Below are 21,872 nucleotides of genomic sequence, written 5' to 3' on the forward strand. Positions count from 1 at the left end.
GCTACCGGCTGTAACTGACCCTTGGCATTGACATGCTGCAACACACACCCGACACCATAGGACGATGCATCGCACGTTAACACAAGTTTCTTATATGGGTCATATAGCGTTAACAGATTGTTGGAACATAACAAATTGCATGCTCTATTAAAAGCCTGGCTGCCCCCCCAGACCCATTCGTGACCTTTGCGTAGGAGCACGTGTAGCGGCTCTAACAGCATGCTCAATTTGGGAAGAAAGTTACCAAAATAGTTCGGGAGCTCCAGGAACGAACGCAGCTCCGTCGTGTTACGGGGTCTGGGTACTCTCTGGATCGCTTCCGTCTTGGACGCAGTAGGGCTGATCCCGTCTGCTGCTACCCTCATCCCCAGGAATTCTACCTCTGGAGCTAGGAAGACTCACTTCGCCTTTTTCAGTTGCAGTCCTACCCGGTCCAGTCTGCGTAGCACCTCCTCCAGGTTGTGGAGGTGTGTTCTTCAGTATCGTAACATGTAATGAGGATGTCGTCCTGAAAAACCACCGTCCCTGGAATCGATTTGAGGAGGCTTTCCATGTTTCATTGGAAGATCGCGGCGGCCGAGCGAATCCCAAACGGACATCTGTTGTACTCAAAGAACCCCTTGTGTGTCGTGATGGTGGTCAGCTTCTTCGACTCACTCACCAGCTCCTGGGTCATGTAAGCTGAGGTCAGGTCCAATTTTGAAAAAAAGTTTGCCACCGGATAGCGTTGCAAAGAGGTCCTCCGCTCTCGGTAGCGGGTACTGGTCTTGGAGTGACACCCGATTGATGGTGGCCTTGTAATCACCACATATCCTGACCGACCCATCCGCCTTGAGCACCGGCACGATCGGGCTCGCCCAGTCACTGAATTCGACTGGCGAGATGATGCCTTCCCTCAGTAGGCGGTCCAATTCGCCTTCTATCTTTTCCCGCATCACATACGGCACCGCTCTGGCCTTGTGGTGTACTGGCCTGGCGTCCGGGTTTCTGTGAATCACTACCTTGGCCCCCATGAAAGTGCCAATGCCGGGTTGAAATAATGAGTCAAATTTGTCCAGGATCTGTGAGCATGATACTCGCTCCACAGAGGAAATTGCATTGACATCGCCCCATTTCCAGTTCATGAAAGCAAGCCAACTCCTCCCCAGTAGTGCGGGACCGTCCCCTGGGACAATCCAGAGTGGCAACCTGTTCTCCGAATCTTTGTGGGTCACGATTACCGTGGCGCTGCCTAGCACCGGAATGATCTGCTTTGTGTAAGTTTGTAGCTGTGCATCAATCGGCGATAATTTTGGCCTCCTGGCCTTGGACGCCCACAACTTTTCGAACTGTTTGATACCCATCAGGGACTGGCTGGCCCCCGTGTCTAGCTCCATTGATACTGGGATGCCATTGAGGAGCACTTTCGTCATTATCGGTGGCGTCCTGGTGTATGAACTGTATACGTGCTCCACATAAACTTGCTGAACTTCAGTTTCCAGTGATTCCCCCAGTGTTCACTCTGCAGGTATTTTGCTCATCTCTGCAAACTCGGGCTGAGTGTGTGCCTCCACGCCTCCAACATGAGCTGTTGTGTGAAACAAAAGGTCCCTTGCCAGTCGATCGTCCCTGACTGCCCCTGTGACTGGCCGCATTGTCCCTTGCAATGGCGTGAATCGCCGTTCAGCTTGCCATTGTCTCTGTCGAACTCCCCCTCTGGGTTCGACTACATGTTGGGGCATGCCCGATTGCCCTTGTCTGCCTGGAGAACTGTGTGCTGCTTTAACAATGTTGACTCTGTCCCAACCATTCCTTAACACAGTACCTCTCGTCTGTTCTGCTAGTGGTCATGCTCGCGTGGTTTAAATCCCAGTTTCTCGTCGCCATTGACACGTCCTTACTATACAGTATAAATGCACACGAGGCCCATGCTTGAGAGAAGGTCAGTCTGTGACCTGTCCTTTATTCCTTCGCACTTAAGTGATGAAGGTGGGTGGAGCTTCCCCTTTTATACCTGAAGGTCCAGGTTAGGAGTGTCTCCCACCTAGTGGTCATTGTTCTCACGGTGTACAACTTAGGTCAGATTATACATGGGTTACAATGCTGGTTGAATACATGACGGGCAAGACTGCCCGCTCTGAACTCCCGCATTGTATAACATTGGAGTACTGAGGGAGAGCTGCACAGTCTGAGGTTCTGGCCTATAGTTATCCCTCAACCAACATCACTAAAACAGATTCTCTGTTCATTATCTTATTGCTGTTTGTGGCCCAGCATCGAGAGACTGACCACACTCGACCAGCTCCACTGGGCAGGCCACATAGTACCAGCGATGTCTCCGCAAGATCCGACAAATCCCCTGGGGGGACAGGTGCACCAACATCAGCGTCCTCATTCAGGCCAACATCCCCAGCATTGAAGCACTGACCACACTCGATCAGCTTCGCTGGACAGGTCACATAGTTCGCATGCCAGACACGAGACTCCCAAAGCAAGCGCTCTACTCGGAGCTCCTTCAAGGCAAACGAGCCAAAGGTGGGCAGCGGAAACGCTACAAGGACACCCTCAAAGCCTTCCTGATAAAGTGCAACATCCCCACTGACACCTAGGATTCCCTGGCTCAAGACCACCCTAAGTGGAGGAAGTGCATCCGGGAGGGCGCTGAGCACCTCGAGTCTCGTCGCCGAGAGCATGCAGAAATCAAGCGCAGGCAGCGGAAAGAACGTGCGGCAAACCAGTCCCACCCACCCTTTCCCTCAACGACTCTCTGTCCCACCTGTGACAAAGTCTGTGGCTCTCGTATTGGACTGTTCAGCCACCAAAGAACTCACTTCAGCAGTGGAAGCAAGTCTTCCTCGATTCCGAGGGACTGCCTATGATGATGACTTGGAACTCCTACATGGCAGGCAGGCCCAAGGTGGGCAGAGGAAACATTTCAAGGACACCCTTAAAGCCTCCTTGATAAAGTGCAACATCCTCACCGACACCTGGGAGTCCCTGGCCAAAGACCACCCTGGGTGGAGGAAGTGCATCCGGGAGGGCGCTGAGCACCTCGAGTCTCATTGCCGAGAGCGTGCCGAAGCCAAGTGGAAGGAGCATGCAGCAAACTAGTCCGAACCACCCTTTCCTTCAACGACTGTCTGTCCCACCTTTGACGGAGACTAATTCCCGTATTGGGCTGTTCAGTCACCTAAGAACTAATTTTTGGAGTGGAAGCAAGTCTTCCTCGATTTCGAGGGACTGCCTATGATGATGGCTGTTTGTGGGAGCTTGCTGTGCGCAAATTGACTGCCGCGTTTCCTATGTTTCTCTTTTTTTTGTTTCTACACGGCAGTGTCCTGTAACTATATGTCAGCTATCGCTTTGTAAAATATCTGGCCTCCGTGATCAACTAATGTTCCTTCAACACAGTTTTGTTCCGAAGTTTTGACTATTGGGCACAGAAACAAATTTGAAAACCTGTGTTCAATTTATTTTTCAAAAAATAGATTTGTGAGATTTGAAAATAGGACAGTATCACAAAAAGAAGACAGACTTGTATTTCTGTAGTGCCTTTCACGACCACCGGATGTTTCACAGCACTTTGCAGCCAATGAAGTACTTTTGAAGTGTAGTCACTGCAACAAAGGTCAGAAGGATAAGTGAGGTCATTTGGCCCATCTAGTTCATCTTTCTGCAGAGATGTATATACCTCCCATCACAGTATGTACCTGTCTCTTGAATGATTGCAGAGTTTTTGCCTCCCTTATGGGAATGGTAATTCAATGGTTAAGTTATGGGACTAATAGAAACGTAGGCCCCAAGTTTCCACACGCAGCAAAACAGGCGCCCCTCCGAGCTGGGTGCCCGTTTTTTGCGCCGAAAACGGCGCCTGAAAAAAAAACACGCTATTCTCGAGCGCTTTGCAGCTCGACGTCAGCTTGGCGCGGCGCCCAGAGGGCGGAGCCTACCACTCACTCCGATTTTGTAAGTAGGAGGGGGCGGGTACCATTTAAATGAGTTTTTTTCGTGCTGGCAACCCTGCGCATGCGCGTTGGAGCGTTCGCGCACGCGCAGTGTGAAGGAAACATTGGCACTCGGCCATTTTTGTAGTTCTTTGTAGCTGTTTAATTTTTTAACATTTTTTAATACAACCACATTGCCCTTCCATGATCAGCGCTGAGGCTTCTTGCAGCAGTGAGAAGGCTGCAGGAAGCCTCAGAAGTTGAGGCAACCGTTTCCCGACGGGCCCGACCGATGGCAGGGGGGCCTCGGGAATGGCTGCCTCAACTTCTGAGGCTTCCTGCAGCCTTCTCACTGCCTCCCCCTCGCTGTCGTAGGTCGGGCCCTTACTGCCTCCCCCCCCCCCCGCCGTCGGGAACGGCTGCCTCAACTTGTGAGGCTTCCTGCAGCCTTCTCCCTCCCTGAAAGGCCTGCCTGAAGCACTTTCACACAGGTAGGAACATGGTTTATTTAATCTTTTCTTTGCTTATAAATTTTTATTCAGGTTGGAATTATTTGTATAATATTTGTATAAGTATAACTAAGGATTGATTGTAGAATTTAATGACTTCCCTTCCCCCCCCCTCCCCCTCCACCTCGTTCCCTACGCCTAATTTGTAACCTGCGCCTGATTTTTTAATGTGTAGACAAGGTTTTTTCAGGCCTACAAAAATCTTCACTTGCTCCATTCTAAGTTAGGTTGGAATACGTTTTCACTGTGAAAACTTTCAAATCAGGCGTCAGTGGCCGGACACGCCCCCTTTTGAAAAAAAAATTCTGTTCAAAAGTGAAACTGTTCTACCTGACTCGAACTGCAGAAAACTTAAATGTGGAGAATTGCGATTTCTAAGATACTCCGTTCTCCACCAGTTGCTCCTAAAAATCAGGAGCAAATCATGTGGAAACTTGGGGCCATAGAAACATAGAAAATAGGTGCAGGAGTAGGCCATTCGGCCCTTCTAGCCTGCACCGCCATTCAATGAGTTCATGGCTGAACATGCAACTTCAGTACCCCATTCCTGCTTTCTCGCCATACCCCTTGATCCCCCTAGTAGTAAGGACTTCATCTAACTCCCTTTTGAATATATTTAGTACCAGGGATGAGAGTTCAAATCCCACCACGGCAGCTGGGGAATTTAAATTCAATTAATTAAACACATCTGGAATAAAAAAGCCAATATTACTGATGGTGACCATGGAACTACCGTAAAAACCCATCTGGTTCACTCATGCCCTTTAGGGAAGGAAATCTGCTGTCCTTGCCTGGTCTGGGCCTACATGTGACTCCAGACCCACAGCAATGTGGTTGACTCTTAACTGCCCTCTGAAATGGCCCAGCGAGACACTCAGTTGTAACAAACCACTACAAGAAACTATAAGAATAAAAGCGGACGAACAAACCGGCATCGACCTCGGCACTGGCCTAGTCCTCCTCATTAACAAGGTCAAGTAATTTTTCTTTGGGTGGGGAGACCAGAGCCCTCGCCGCTGGTTGAGCCTGGGACTCATTGACTGGAATCTCCGGCATGTTTGGCAAGGAAGGGAGCGCGTCCCAGATGTGCCCCTTGCTCTGCCAAAGGCGCAAGTTTTCGGGATGTCCCGTGACCCTGTGAACTTTGACAGGGTCAGCGGTGGTGCAGGGGCAGCTTTGGCACCTGCGGTGAGATCTACTGCCCCGTAGACTTTCAGGGCTATGTTATTTCATAAGAACATAAGAAATAGGAGCAGGGGTTGGCCATTTGGCCCCTCGAGCCTGCCCAGCCATTCAATAAGATCATGGCTGATCGGATCTTGGCCTCAACTCCACTTCCCCGCCCGTTCCCCATGATCCGGCATTTAAAAAAATGCGCACCTGTCGAATCGTGTAAGTACTCCCAGGTTGGAGCGCACAGTCAAGGAACTTCCCCAACTTGGTTGTGGTTACGAAGTTTCACCTAAACTGTTGCACTTATTGTATATTTACCTGTTGTAAAGAAGTTGGGAACCTTTGGTCTTGGCTGCATTGTGATGTGTCACTTCTGGGATTTCTTTCTTAAATTTCGAATGTTTTAAAAATCAACCTCCCAAAAACGATTTTGGCTGATCGCCTGCATGTGCGTGCATTGTTAATGGTGAGAGATCAAACCCTGTCCCCTCTCATTGCAGCTTCATTATACACAACAAAGATACCTTCTTCAACAACGCAACCAGGAGTAGAATTCTGCACCATATTTTACAGCGGGTTAAATATGAGGAGGGAAAGAACAAAATTGGTAAGTCTTGTTACCTTATTCTGATCCAATGAGGGGCTGCCTGTGGTCAATAGTACAATGTTGTGAAGCTACAGCATGTTTGTAAGGAGCAATTGCGTTCACTGAAACATCGAATGTAGCATGGGCAGTATTGCTCTCGTTCAATATGCAATGAATTGAAAAATTCGACATCTGCAATTCCTTCCCGTCAAACTTTTCATTCATAAAATTCCTGAGTCCCCATTGATAATGGACACTTCCTGCGTCTGCTCCAGCACCCCCGCTGTCGGAGGGGTGGGGGCATGTAATTACAGTGTGACACGTTTACATATGGCCATTTCCGTTCTAAACAGGGACGCAAGTGTTTGTGATAGAAATATAAAAATGAAGACCATGTTTGATTTCAAGACTGGGATTGAATGCTGTCTCTCTGCCCTGGTCTCTCCAACACCCGCCATCTAACACCCCCTCGCCTTCTCGTCCCGCCCCCGCATCACGCTGGTTCCTGACTCCCCAAGTGAAAAGTCTGGTTGGACCAGTTGGTGATTATTCTAATGTTCGTTAGTCGATGCACGCTGACACATATACACGTACATAAATTGCCACTTCTTGTAATGAGATTAATTGAAACAGGTGACTTATTCAATAAATACAGTCGTGATGTTATACTCACTGCGAGTGACGTGGGCAATGTGTTGGGACTTTACAGTCACCAGTTCCCATCTATCAGCCTGGATTTCTTCAGGTGCTAACATGGTGTGACTTCTCAATAACTCAATTCTTTGGTTCAAACAAGTTGAATGAAGAAATAACAGCCTTTGTTAGTATTTCACAGTAGCTTGTTATAAAACCGCAGTTGCTCTCGGTGCGCTTTATGCCCATTGATGTATTATAATCACAGCCTTGGCAATTCAGCTGAATAACTTTATGTAGCAAAAATAGAAAGGAGAACCCATCAGAGACTGAGTAACATGAAGCATAAGTTGAGACCATGAATGGAGTGCTGTGAAGTCACCTTTCCATTAGCAGTACAGAAAGCTGCTAGTGAGCGGCTCAGTAATCATTGCTTAAACTTCTGATAAAGAAATGTAGATATAAAAACCGGCCCATCGTGTCTGCGTCGGCCGACAAAGAGCCGCACGGCCCTCGGTCAGCAGCCCGAAAGGTTACATGTAAACCTATGAACAATGACGGAAAGACAAAGAGCACCCAACCCAACCAGTCCGCCCCACACAACTGCGACATCCCTTATACTGAAACATTCTACACTCCACCCCAACTGGAGCCATGTGATCTCCTGGGAGAGGCAAAAACCAGATTTAAAAAACCCAGGCCAATTTAGGGAGAAATAAAATCTGGAAAAATTCCTCTCCGACCCATTCAGGCAATCGCAACTAGTCCAGGAGATCACCCTGGTCGCATTCTCTTTCCTGCAGTACTTACCATTTATATCTGCACCATCCAACAAAAGGTCATCCAGTCTAATCCCAATTGCCAGCTCTAGGTCCGTAACCCTGCAGGTTATTGCACTTTAAGTGCCCATCTCTTAAAAGTGGTGAGGATTTCTGTATCCACCACTCCTCCAGGCAGCAAGTTCCAGATCTCCACAACCCTCTGTGTAAAGAAGCTCCCCCCCTCCCCTCCCCCAACCTTCCATCAACCATCTTTAAAACTATGCCCCCTCGTAATAGACTCCTTCACCAATGGAAATAGGCCCCTGCTATCCACTATATCCAGGCCCCTCAATATGTTGTACACCTCAATGAGGTCTCCTCTCGACCTCCTCTGTTCCAATGAGAACAAACCCAGCCTATCCAATCTGTCCTCATAACTAAGATTCTCCATTCTAGGCAGCATCCTAGTAAATCTTCTCTGCACCCTCTCTAGTGCAATCACATCCTTCCTATAATACGGTGACCAGAACTGCACGCAGTACTCCAGCTGTGGCCTAACCAAAGTATTATACAATTTAAGCATAACCTCCCTGCTCTTATATTCTATGCCTCAGCCAATAAAGGCAAGCATTCCACATGCCTTTTTAACCACCCTATCCACCTGGCCTCCTACTTTCTGTGGACAAGCACTCCAAGGTCCCTTTGTTCATCTACACTATTAAGTGGTCTACTGCTTAATGTGTATACCCTTTCCTTATTAGTCCTCCCAAAGTGCATCACCTCACACTTCTCTAAATTAAATTCCATTTGCCACTTGCCCACCTGACAAATAGATTGATATCCTCCTGCAGCCCATGACTTTCCTCTTTATTATCAACCACACAGCCAATTTTAGTGTCATCTGCAAACTTCTTAACCATATTCCCTAAATTCAAATCTAAATCGTTGATATATACCACAAAAAGCAAGGGACCCAGTAACAACTATTACTCGTTGCTTCCTACCTCCAAGCCAATTTTGGATCCATCTTGCCACTTTGTCCTGGATCCCATGGGCTTTAACCTTCATGACCAGTCTGCCATGTGGGATCTTGTCAAAAACTTTGCTAAAATCCATATATACGACATTGTACGCACTACCCTCATCGACCCTCTTGGTTACCTCCTCAAAAAATTCAATTAGGTTAGGCAAACACGATCTTCCCTTAACAAATCCGTACTGACTGTCCCTAATTAATCCTTGCCTTTCCATCTGTAGATTTATCCTGTCTCTCAGGATTTTTTCGAATAATTTTCCCCCCCAGAGGTTAAGCTGACAGGCCTGTAATTACTCGGCCTATCCCTTTCTCCTTTCTTAAACAAGGGCACTACATTAGCAGTCCTCCAATCCTCTGGCACCATGCCCAAATCCAAAGAGGACTGGAAAATGATGGTCAAGGCCTCTGCTATTTCCTCTTTTACTTCGCTCAACAGCCTGGGATGTATTTCATCTGGGCCTGGGGACTTATCTACTTTCAAAGCTGTTAAACCCCTTAATACTTCCTCTCTCACTATATATTTATTTCATCCAGAATATCACACTCCTCCTCGATAGCAGTATCTGCAATACCCCTTACCTTTGTGAAAACAGATGTAAAGTATTCGTTAAGAACCCTCCCAACATCTTCCACCTCCACACAAAGATTACCCTCATGGTCTCTTATAGGTCCTACCCTTTCTTTAGTTACCCTCTTACTCTTAATATATTTATAGAATATCTTTGGGGTTTTCCTTAATTTTACTAGCGAAGAATTTCTCGTGCTCTCTCTTAGCATTCCTAATATCCTTTTTTAATTTTGCCTCTTAATTTTCTATATTCCTTAAGATTCTACAGTATTTAGCCATTGATATATGACATAAGCGTCCCTTTTTTTTTTCTTTATCCTCCCCTGTAATTCCCTAGACCTCCAGAATAATAGAATTATTATTCCCAACCTTTTTCTTTACGGGCACGTGTTTGGCCTGAGCCTTCCGGATCTCCTTGAATGCCTCCCACTGTTCCGACACTGATTTACCCACAAGTAGCTGTTTCCAGTCCACTGTGGTCAAATCCTTAACTTAGCAAAATTAGCTTTTCCCCAATTTAGGACTTTTATTCCAGGCCTATCCTTGTCCTTATCCATAACCACCTTGAATCTGACTGAATTATGGTCACTGGCACCCAAGTGTGCTCTCTCTAATACCCCTTCAACCTGCCCAGCTTCATTCCACAAAACTAAATCCAAGACTGCTCCCCACTCATGTTGGGCTTGCTACATACTGACTAAAAAAGTTCTCTTGCATGCATTTCAAGAATTCAGCACCCTCTATACCCTTCACACTTTATTTGTCCCAATCATTATTTGGATAGTTAAAATCCCCGACTATTACTACCCTATGGTTTTTGGACTTCACAGCAATTTGCCTAAATATTTGCTCCTCTATCTCCCTCCCACTGTTTGGGGGTCTATAATACATGCCCAGCAGTGTGATCGCCCCTTTTTTATTTTTCAATTCGTTATTTATAAATGTAACATGGAGCAGGAGAGGTCATTGGCCCATCTCTGAAATAACCAGTGCTCTCGACCAGTGATGCTCCCTTGCTGTGCAGTATAAAGATGTCTAACAATATCCATCCCAACACATTAGATCTTTGTCACATTATTTAGAAGTGATGTTGAACATTAAACAAGGCATTGAGTTCGACTATGAAGTCCTACCTGCCCATTGGTGGTCGATGGCCTGTCCTTGTGATGTTTCACCCACACTGCGTGGACGATCGACTTAAGGGCTAGTCAAGAAAAGACACTGACAATTCTTATCTACCAACAGCATGAGCTTTACAAATAGCAGGGGAGCAATCTTGGGATGTTTGAATCCTGTTGGGTGGACATGCTGTCAATCCACCTACGGGTGCAACATTAAATCCTCCAACTGCAGCAGGGTGTTGAATATATATGTTTTTCTCTGTTACTGAGTCCTTGGGCTAGATTTTCCACTTCACATCGCCCAGTTATGGCCCAGTTATGGCCCAAAATGGACCTCTATTGCCCATTTTGAGCAAAAAGTGGAAACTAGGCCCAAAACATGCCCGAAAAACAGGTGCCTAAGTTTCCACTTTGATCGCGAAGAAGATCGCCGAAATTATAGCCCACACAAGGCCCATCCCAAGTTTCAGCACCTAGCATGCACTTCGCTGGGTCGATGTAAGACCCAAAACAGTGTTGAGAAATAGTTGCTTTTTCTGGGCCTAAGAGAATGAAAATGGGCACCACGGACGCCATTTTGACTTCAATGGAAGAGTAGAGGATTAGTTGTGATTTTAATTAGAGAGCTAGTTGTACTCAGAATATTGAGACGGGACATAAATACGTATTGCGTTATTTTAATTAGGTTTTATATAGTATAATTTACTGAGAGCTGTAAGTTTTCATATAGTTATCATTACGTTTGGTTTTATATAATTAGGTTTTATATAATAGAATTTAATGCGGGTGAGAGCTGTAATTTTTCATATAGGTATTATTATGTTTTTAGTGAATAGCTTTTATATAGGTTTTTAGTGAACAGGTTTTATATAATAGAATTTATTAGAAGGTTTTACTAAAGTACTTGTATATTAGAATGCTCAGGTATGGAATAACATCTGTATAATTGACAACTGAGAGAAGAGACACACAATTTATTGAGTTAAAGAAAAAAAAATTTATTAACAAAAACGCAAATAAAAATTGAAAAACTATCCCTCCAACCCCCCCGCACCAACCCACCCTTCTCTCAAATACAAAATATTAACAACAATTAACCAAAACTAACAAAACAGGAGCAAGAACAATTGAACAAGTGAACAAACTGTGGAAAAAAACGTCCCCCTCCCTACCTGCGGCCACGGCTCCCTTCAGATCCAGCCCTACCCAATGTTTGTACCCCACCCATCTGTTTTGGTCTACGCAGACCGACACCAAGATGTCGTGCAGAGTGGGACGGCAAGACTTCCTGCCGTGGTGGAGGTTTCGAAGTGGAAGCCTGAAGCTCCACTTCCGAGTCTGGAGGAACTGTGTCCTCTGTACTCGCTTGCGTGTTCGGGGTCTCACCGAGCAGACACGACACCTTGGGGTGCAATGCCGTGTCCAGCCAGCAATGCATGCCATTAGGGCATTGGTTGCGGCTGTCTGCTACCGAATAGCCTCCAAGATCTCCCTTGCGGTCTGTGACTGCTCAGAAGACCAGTTCGAGAAGCTCGTGCAGAACTCGCTCCAGGATGCTGGAAACTGGCTCCAGTTCGCAGAGAATCCCGCGAATCCCTGGATAAGGTCGCGACCAATCGTGACCGTCTCCTTGCACAGGGAAATCGAGCTCTCCGTCTGTCTGGCCCTCCATGGTAGGCAATTGCTCGCCACGCTGACGGACCTCCGTGGGGTCAGCGTTTGCAATATGACGCGCCTTGGCGTCGCCACCTGCACACCGCTTGGTCCCGGTGCTTCTTCCATCTCAACCGAGATGGCCGCAGGTTGTTCCAACCCCCCCCCCCCCCCCCGGTCCTCCTCCTCCTGCTCGTGCTCGTCCTCCGCCGTTCCACTCTCCTGTGAGCTGTTAGAAGAGGGGTATGTGAGTGGCACCGAGCAGTGCTCAACGGACACTTCACCTTAGAAAGATGAATGAAATTTCTAAACAACTCATAACAATACATATCAATATATTTCAATATCAATAATTTCAATATAATGCAAAACATTGCAATACTTTGCAAAACCACACATGCACAAGAGTTTCATCAGCGTTAACCGGGCCTCATTCGTAGATCAGACTACGTCTAAGTTAATGAATTATGATTGCACAACAAATGCGTAACTACGCTATTTCTCGTATGTTATTAGTAATGTTTGATACTTTGCCCATTTCACCAGGCTCAAGTGTGGGCTTGGCCACGCCACGAGTCGTGACCGCACGGCTTTCAGGACCCACCACGGCCACCGCAAGCTCCTCATATGGATTCACAACGTGCACTTGAGCGGGGCTGCCACCCGTCCTCCTTTGCTCTGCGCGGTTTAAACTGATCTTTTTCTGTAAATGATAATTTAACATTGCATGGCATAAGCTACCTTACTTGACAATAAACATTGAAGACTGATTTAAATGTTCAATTATTACATAACATCGTAGTGCATATGAATAATTTTTAATATTCTAATTATACACTAAGTATATAATACATATGATTTTAAATGACTTAAATATCTTTTAAATATTAAAATGCAACTTAATCTGGTGGCTGCATATGAATAATTTTTAATACTATAACATGCAACTTCATATTCGGGTGAATAAATGTAATTGGTAATGTAATTTTTTTCATTTAATGTAGTTTTTAAACTTCACATTATAAATAACATTGAGGAATTTGTTTGCAATTTATAAACATCAAGTAAATAATACATGTGTGCCTTCAAATATGACTTTTAAATATGTTTTAAAGACATATCAAACTTACTCTGGCAGTTGCCAGCAGGCTGTTCCATCTCTTGCGGCACTGGTCAGCCGTCTGCACCTCATGGGATGCCGATGTGACAACATCGGCAATCTCCTGCCAGATCCATCTGTAAGCACGGGGTGGAGATTTCCCAAGGCCACCCCATGTCAAGTCCTCCCACCTTGTTGACACTACATTTACAAGTGCCTCGTTGGCCTCTTCACTGAAGGCTTTGGCCCTTCTCCTTTCCATTTCACTTTCATTTCGATTTTGAATGTGCATTGTCATTGCTGAAACGTCTTTTAGGATACCAGATAATAATCAACCGACCAAGTCCTCTCTCCTCCTCTCTCTCCCGCTCTCTCCAACCCTCCCATTCCTTCTGAGCATGTGCAATGACCCATGAACTCTCCAAACGCGGCAAAAAAAAATCGACCCCCAAAAAAACATCCCACACATGCGCTTAATATCGTTGCTAGGGAAGCTTTTTTTTTGGGACTTCCGTTTCACTTCCTCTTTAGGCGATCGTGAGATCGCAGAGAAATCGGATCACCCATTTGACATCACTGTGGTAAGGCCGAGTGGAAAATCGCAAAAAAATATAATGGGCCTTGTACTGGTGATCAGCATGGGCATTACATTACACATCGCTGGAATAAGGCCCATTTTTTGGGGCCTTAGCCACCAAGTGGAAAGTCTAACCCCTTAAGTTCGATTCCTGCCACCCCCTCCCCCCCCCCCCCCCCCCCAACATGATGTGACGGCCCAAATGCAGCATTTCATTAATTGTCACTTCTGCAAATCTGTGTGGCTAGTGAAGGGAGATACATCGGGAGTGTGGGGGAAGTTGGTTGGATGTTGGCTCAATTAGTCAAACACGTCATTCCTGATTGGAAGGGGAGGGAAGGAGTTGAACTCCTGGGATTCCCCAGTGCTCTTGCTGGTTTTACTTTTGAGTGAGCTTCGCCAGGTCCCAACTGAGTCACCGAGTGGGAGTGTCCATCAAAACACCGAGCCCATATTGGACAGAGGAAAACCAGCCAGACCGCCCTGCCCCTCTCCCAGCTTAAATTGTGTCTTGTGCTGACCAACCTTAGCCGTCCCAAATCTTTAGCTCGCCTGACTTGCCGACGGTGCCTTGGTGACCGGCAGTTGACAAAAGGACGAAAATGGAGGTGAGGGAACGCCGACTTTCATTAAGTAGTACAACTGCGAGAAAGTTTGACACAAGTCATGTTGTAAATGGTTTATATTCCTCTACCTGTCAAATCTTCAGCAGTACTTAATATTCATTTTCTTAGGACTCAATCGATTGCTCGGCAACAACACGTATGAGGCAGCGTTCCCACTTCATGAGGTAAATGTGGAGATTTGGCGGCACTGTAAACTGATGGTAACTCACTGCTTATCCGTATTCATTGTGCGCTTCTCAAATGCCAAGTTCATCTGAAGTTTCGAATAAAAATGCGTACAGTTTTGGTCTCCTTATTTAAGGAGGGATATACTTGCATTGGAGGCAGTTCACTAGGTTGATTCCGGAGATGAGGGGGTTGACTTATGAGGATAGGTTGGGCCTATACACATTGGAGTTCAGAAGAATGAGAGGTGATCTTACTGAAGCATATAAGATAATGAGGGGGCTCGACAAGGTAGATGCAGAGAGGATGTTTCCCCTCATGGGGGAATTTAGAACTTGGGGGCTGCCCATTTAGAACTGAGATGAGGAGGAATTTCTCGTAGAAACATAGAAAGTTACAGCACAGAAAGAGGCCATTCTGGCCCATCGTGTCCACGCCGGCCGACAAAAAGCCGCAAGGCCCTCGGTCAGCAGCCCTAAATGTTGCATATAAATCTTTGAACAATGATGGAAAGGCAAAGAGCACCCAGCTCCAACCAATCCGCCTCACACAACTGCGACACCCCTTATACTGAAACATTCTACACTCCACCCCAACCGGAGCCATGTGATCTCCTGGGAGAGGCAAAAACCAGATTTAAAAACCCAGGCCAAATTAGGGAGAAAAAATCTGGGACAATTCATCTGAGGGTTGTAAATCTGTGGAATTTTCTGCCCCAGAGAGCTGTGGAGGCTGGGTCATTGAATATATTTAAGGTGGAGATAGACAGAGTTTTGAACAATAAGGGAGTGAAGGGTTATGGGGAGCGGGCAGGGAAGTGGAGCTGAGCCCATGATCAGATCAGCCATGATCTTATTGAATGGCGGAGCAGGCTCGAGGGGCCAAATGGTCTACTCCTGCTCCTATTATTATGTTCTTAAAAGTTTACGTTTTAATTGTAATGTTACACTCTCTTCCTGTGCAGTGTTTTGTGTGAAACAAAATGCTGCCATATGAGTCTGGAATAGCCTGTTAATTGCTGAACCCGACAGCGATCTCCTAACATTTAATTTAAAGCCCAGGATTTAAAATTCTCATCTTTATTTTCAAATCCCTCCATGTCCCTCGCCCCTCCTATCTCTGTAATCTCCTCCAGCCCCCTACCCCCCTACTCCCCCGAAATGTCTGTACGATTTTTCTTTTTAAAAAGTGATCTAACAAAAAGTTTCCATATTTTTATTATGCACTTTTCAGGGAAGTCACAGAAGCAAAAATTCCATACGGACTCACGGAGCAGTAAACCATCGGCATCTACTCTTCGAATGCTGGGCTTGGTGGGGAGTGTGGTACAAATATCAGCCACTCGACCTGGTCAGGTAACCTTCCCCATGAGCTCTTGCAATGTTGGGTCCAACAATTGTTGCTTCCGCGAGAATAATGTGATTTTTTTTTTTTTTGGTCTCATCCTGAACTTAGAATCACAGATTGATATAGCACAAGAGGAGGCCATTCGGCCCATCGTGCCTGTGCCGGCTCTGTGAAAGAGCGATCCAATTAGTCCCACTCCCCCCCCCAGCTCTTTCCCCACAGCCTTGCAATGTTTGCCCCTGCAAGTATTTATCCAAATCCCGTTTGAAAGTTACTATTGAATCTGCTCCCACCGCCCTTTCAGGCAGCGCGTTCCAGATCACAACTTGCTGCGTTAAAAAAAAAAAAAATTCTGCTCATCTCTCCCTTTTGATTCTTTTGCCAATTTCCTTAAATTTGTGTCCTTTGGTTACCGGCCCACCTGCCACGGGAAACCGTATCTCCCCACTTGCTTTAACCAAACCCTCATGACTTTGAACATCTGTTAATTCCAGCTTTTCCAGTCTCTCTGCGTAACAAGTCCCTCATCCCTGGAACCATTCTGGTAAATCTCCTCTGCCCCCTCTCCAAGGCCTTCACATCCTCCTCAAAGTGCGGTGCCCAGAATTGGATACAATACTCCAGCTGAGGCCCAAGCTCTATTTATAAAGGCTTAGCGTAACATCCTTGCTTTTGCTCTCTTTTTTTTTGAATTTCTTTTCACTTTCCAAAAGGTTTTGTTTGGTGGACAATAATTTCTAACAACAACAATTTGTATTTTTATAGCACCTTTTTTAAAGTAATAAAATGACCCAAGGCGCTCCGCAGGAGTGTTATAAGAACATAAGAAATAGGAGCAGGAGTAGGCCATTTGGCCCTTCGAGTCTGCTCCGCCATTCAATAAGATCGCGGCTGATCTGAAAAAAGACACCGTTTTGACACCGAGCCATGCAAGAGGAAATTATGGCAGATTAGTCAACGCTTGGTCAATGAGGTAGGTTTAAGGAGCGTCTTAAAGGAGGAGAGAGAGGTTTAGGGAGGGAATTCGAAAATTTAGGGCCCAGACAGCTGAAGGCACGGCCGCCAATGGTGGAACAAAGAAAATCGGGCATGCTCAAGAGGACAGAATTGGAGGAGCGCAGAGATCTTGGAGGGGGTTGTAGGGCTGGAGGCGATTAGAGATAGGGAGAGACGAGGCCATGGAAGGATTGGTAAACAAAAATGAAAATTTTGAAATCAAGGCGTTGGTAGAAAAGCACTCCTTTTAGTGACCATGCTATGGGACAGGTTAGTCTTGAGAAACAGCTAGTATATACGGAAAAAATGAGATCCTTGATCTGACTAAAGCCTGTGTTGCAGCAAGACACACAAGGCCAGCTCCCGTGACGACGTCGACCGTCGCTTGGGTTCCAAGTGTGAAACCTCTTATCGCTGAGCAGAGAGGAACGTGGACGGTGACGGTATAACTTGACTCCATTGGCTGTGCATCGCCATCTACAGGCATCAGGCACAGCCTATAGCACCAGCAATATAACCAGCCCATTGCATCAATCGGGAACCACATACAGGCAAATTCACTAATCACAGTGACCTATTATCATTGGATCCATTCTTGCTCCTGCAGGGAGTTTTATTTGTAAATGGAGATTCGTTACTGCCGTGCAGGTTTCTGGCGTCTTGACATCTCCGATTTTAATCGCTCCACTGTTGGCGGCCGAGCCTTCAGCTGACGAGGCCCTAAGCTCTGGAATTCCCTCCCTAAAGCACTCCGCCTCTCAACCTTTAAGACGCGCCTAACAACCTGCCTCTTGGACCCATCTCCTCTAATTTCTTCTTGTGTGGCTCAGTGTAAAATTTTGTATGATAACGCAGCTGTGAAGCACTTTGGGACATTTTACTACATTAAAGGCGCTATATAAATACAATATGTTGATTCTTTAATCTGCTTTAGAACATTTAGGAACAGGAGGAGGCCATTCAACCCCCTAAGCCTCTTCTGCCATTTAATTAAATCATGGCTCATCTGTATCATAACTCCAGTTACCCGCTTTGGTTCCATAACCTTTAATACCCTTGCCCAACAAAAATTCTCTCTCTCTCTCTCTCTCAATTTTGAAATTTTCAATTTACCCCCGGCCTCAATTGCTTTTTGGGTGAGAGAGTTTCAGATTCCCACCACACTTTGTGTGAAGAAGTGCTTCCTGACATCACCCCTGAACGGCCAGGCTCTAATTTTAAGGTTCTGCCCCCTTGTTCTGGACTCCCCCCACCAGAGGAAAATAGTTTTTCTCTCTCTACCCTATCAACAACTTTAATCATCATCTTAAACACATCAATTAGATCACCCCTAAATCTCCTAAACTCGAGGGAATACAAGGCCAGTCTGTGCAACCTGCCCTCAGAATTTAACCCTTTTAGCCCCGGTCCATGTAAAAGTCCCCATGGCACTATTTCGAAGAAGGGCAGGGGAGTTCACCCCGGTGTCCGAGCCAATATTTATCTGTCGATCAACATCGACCTGATCATTATCACATTGCTGTGTGTGGGAGCTTGCTGTGCACAAATTGGCTGCCGCGTTTCCCTTTCTCGCTCCCTCCCTCCCGCCTCTGAACACTGCTAGCTCAGAGATGGTTCACAGAGGAATTAATAGGTCAGATTTTTATTGAAGGATGCAACTGAAATTTAGCATAAGAACATAAGAAATAGGAGTAGGCCATTTGGCCCCTCGAGCCTGCTCCGCCATTCAATAAGATTGGCGGTGATGAGGTTTTGTGGGATGTGGAAATCCAGTGATAACAGCGAAAGGGAATATAACTATTTAAAATGAGAACAAAGAAATGGTCTCATTGAAGCATATAAAATTCTAAGCAGGCTTAACAGGGTAGATGCTGAGAGGTTGTTTTCCCCTGGCTGAAGTGGCTAGAACCAGGGGGCACAGTCTCGGGATAAAGGGTCAGCCATTTAGGACTGAGATGAGGAGGAATTTCTTCACTGAGATGGTTGTGAATCTTTGGAATTTTCTGCCCCAGAGGGCTGTGGAGACTCAGTCGTTGAGTATATTCAAGGCTGAGATCGATAGATTTTTGGAATTTAGGGGAATCGAGGGATATGGGGATTGGGCGGGAAAGTGGATTTGAGGCCCAAGATCAGCCGTGATATTGAATGGCGGAGCAGGTTCGAAGGGCCGAATGGCCAACTCCTGCTCCTAATACTTATGTTATGTTCAGTCCATCAGACCCAGGACCGTGAGACCGGAAACCTATTGTTTGAAATACTCGTGTTCCCACATCCAGCAAACTTTACAGGTTTATTTCATTTTCACCAGTTCCATTTTAGTTTTGCTCGTGTTGCTTTGAGCAGATTCAGACTGGCTGCTAACGCAGTGAGACATTTTACTAGTAGTATAATACAGTGGACTGATCGGGTGCAGCATTTTTGTTTTTTTTTAAAAATAGAATTTATTTGCACATGTGGACAAAATAATTACAGGTGGTGATCCATGGATAGCCGAGCATTTCAAGGCAGTTTCAAATCTTTCCGCCACGTTACTTGCCTGCAGCATCCTGAGCTTTAGCTGAACCCCAAACCGCCGACATTTTGTTAAGTTCCCTTCGCTGTGTGGTGGGAAACTTTCTTCTGCTCCCAACCACTCGAGTCTCGCCAGCCTGTGTTTAGGTTCATTCTCTAATCCAAGGAATGGTAGACCACGGCCGGAGGGAGCCGTGTTTCGCTTACCTTGCTGCAAGTAAATTTGCCATCGTTGGATGCACACCCAATGTTTGTGTATTTAATGGTCATCATCATCATCATCATCATCATAGGCAGTCCCTCGGAATCGAGGAAGACTTGCTTCCATTCTAAAAATGAGTCCTTAGGTGGCTGAACAGTCCAATACAAGAGCCACAGTCTCTGTCACAGGTGGGACAGACAGTGGTTGAAGGAAAGGGAGGGTGGGACTGGTTTGCCGCACGCTCCTTCCGCTGCCTGCGCTTGATTTCTGCATGCTCTCGGCGACGAGACTCGAGGTGCTCAGTGCCCTCCCGAATGCACTTCCTCCACTTAGGTCTCTGGCCAGGGACTCCCAGGTGTCAGTGGGGATGTTGCACTTTATCAGGGAGGCTTTGAGGGTGTCCTTGTAACGTTTCCGCTGCCCACCTTTCGCTCGTTTGCTGTGAAGGAATTCCAAGTAGAGGGCTTCTTTGGGAGTCTCGTGTCTGGCATGCGGACTATATGGCCTGCCCAGTGGAGCTGATCAAGTGTGGTCAGTGCTTCAGTGCTGGGGATGTTGGCCTGGTCGACAACGCTAATGTTGGTGCATCCGTCCTCCCAGGGGATTTGTAGGATCTTGCGGGGGCAGCGTTGGTGCTATTTCTCCAGTGATTTGAGGTCTCTACTGTACATGGTCCACGTCTGAGCCATACAGGAGGGTGGTTATTACTACTGCCCTGTAACCCATGAGCTTGGTGGCAGATTTGAGGGCCTGGTCTTCAAACACTCTTTTCCTCAGCCGGCCGAAGGCTGCACTGGCGCACTGGAGGCGGTGTTGAATCTCATCATCACTGTCTGTTCTTGTTGATCAGAGGCTCCCGAGGTATGGAAAGTGGTCCACATTGTACTGGTGCGTTTTACCTCGAGGTGGAGGGACACCGCTCTGTACCGCTATTTATGCCGATCGGTAGCTTCTCGTCTTCCCTGTTTCACCAGCAGCCTGTTCTCTTTGATGTTTGCAGGCGCTATTTTGGCGAGAAGATCGGTTTGTACTTCGCCTGGCTAGGATGGTACACTGGAATGCTCTTCCCAGCTGCCATCGTTGGCTTACTCGTGTTTCTGTATGGAGTCTTCACTCTTGATTACTGCCAAGTAAGGTAAGGATGGGTATTGGGTCTGGGGATTTTAGATGTTATTTTCTTCAGTCTTCATTGGGATTAAGTTGTGTTTACTTGTTACTTTAAAACAGATTGAACTTGGACATGAGCTTGTTGTTGTTTTTTTTTAAAAAAAGTCACACGATGTAGACATTGAAAATTTGCATTGAAGCCAGACAATCCTTGTCCGCCATAACTGTGGGTTGCACTCGCCTGAGTCGTGGGATGAAGACCCACTCCAATGACTTGAGCACATAATCCAGACTGACTCTCCTAGTGCAGTACTGAGGGAGCGCCCACACTGTCGGAGGGGCAGTACTGAGGGAGCGCCGCACTGTCGGAGGGGCAGTGCTGAGGGAGCACGGCACTGTCGGAGGGGCAGTACTGAGGGAGTGCCGCACTGAGGGAGCGCCGCACTGTCGGAGGGGCAGTGCTGAGGGAGCGCCGCACTGTCGGAGGGGCAGTGCTGAGGGAGCGCCGCACTGTCGGAGGGGCAGTGCTGAGGGAGCGCCGCACTGTCGGAGGGGCAGTGCTGAGGGAGCGCCGCACTGTCGGAGGGGCAGTGCTGAGGGAGCGCCGCACTGTCGGAGGGGCAGTGCTGAGGGAGCGCCGCACTGTCGGAGGGGCAGTGCTGAGGGAGCGCCGCACTGTCGGAGGGGCAGTGCTGAGGGAGCGCCGCACTGTCGGAGGGGCAGTGCTGAGGGAGCGCCGCACTGTCGGAGGGGCAGTGCTGAGGGAGCGCCGCACTGTCGGAGGGGCAGTGCTGAGGGAGCGCCGCACTGTCGGAGGGGCAGTGCTGAGGGAGCGCCGCACTGTCGGAGGGCCGCACTGTCGGAGGGGCAGTGCTGAGGGAGCGCCGCACTGTCGGAGGGGCAGTGCTGAGGGAGTGCCGCACTGTCGGAGGGGCAGTGCTGAGGGAGCGCCGCACTGTCGGAGGGGCAGTGCTGAGGGAGCGCAGTGCTGAGGGAGCGCCGCACTGTCGGAGGGGCAGTGCTGAGGGAGCGCCGCACTGTCGGAGGGGCAGTGCTGAGGGAGCGCCGCACTGTCGGAGGGGCAGTGCTGAGGGAGCGCCGCACTGTCGGAGGGGCAGTGCTGAGGGAGTGCCACACTGTCGGAGGGGCAGTGCTGAGGGAGCGCCGCACTGTCGGAGGGGCAGTACTGAGGGAGCACCCACACTGTCGGAGGGGCAGTGCTGAGGGAGTGCCGCACTGTTGAAGGTGCCGTCTTTCAGATGAGATGTTAAACTGAGGC

The 21,872-nt window shown here is 47.4% G+C and overlaps 1 protein-coding gene across 1 annotated transcript in view; it reads left to right on the forward strand.

The window, feature by feature from the left end:
- LOC139281351 (anoctamin-4-like) overlaps positions 1-21,872 on the forward strand; it is a 297,350-nt gene that overhangs the window by 228,843 nt on the left and 46,635 nt on the right. The window contains exons 11-14 of the mRNA XM_070901506.1: positions 6,106-6,212; positions 14,374-14,429; positions 15,664-15,785; positions 20,487-20,621. Coding sequence (XP_070757607.1) covers positions 6,106-6,212; positions 14,374-14,429; positions 15,664-15,785; positions 20,487-20,621 — 420 coding nt within the window. The remainder of the gene's footprint in view (positions 1-6,105; positions 6,213-14,373; positions 14,430-15,663; positions 15,786-20,486; positions 20,622-21,872) is intronic.

Source organism: Pristiophorus japonicus, chromosome 15, assembly GCF_044704955.1.
Source record: "Pristiophorus japonicus isolate sPriJap1 chromosome 15, sPriJap1.hap1, whole genome shotgun sequence".
In the NCBI taxonomy this organism is placed as follows: Eukaryota; Metazoa; Chordata; class Chondrichthyes; family Pristiophoridae; genus Pristiophorus; species Pristiophorus japonicus.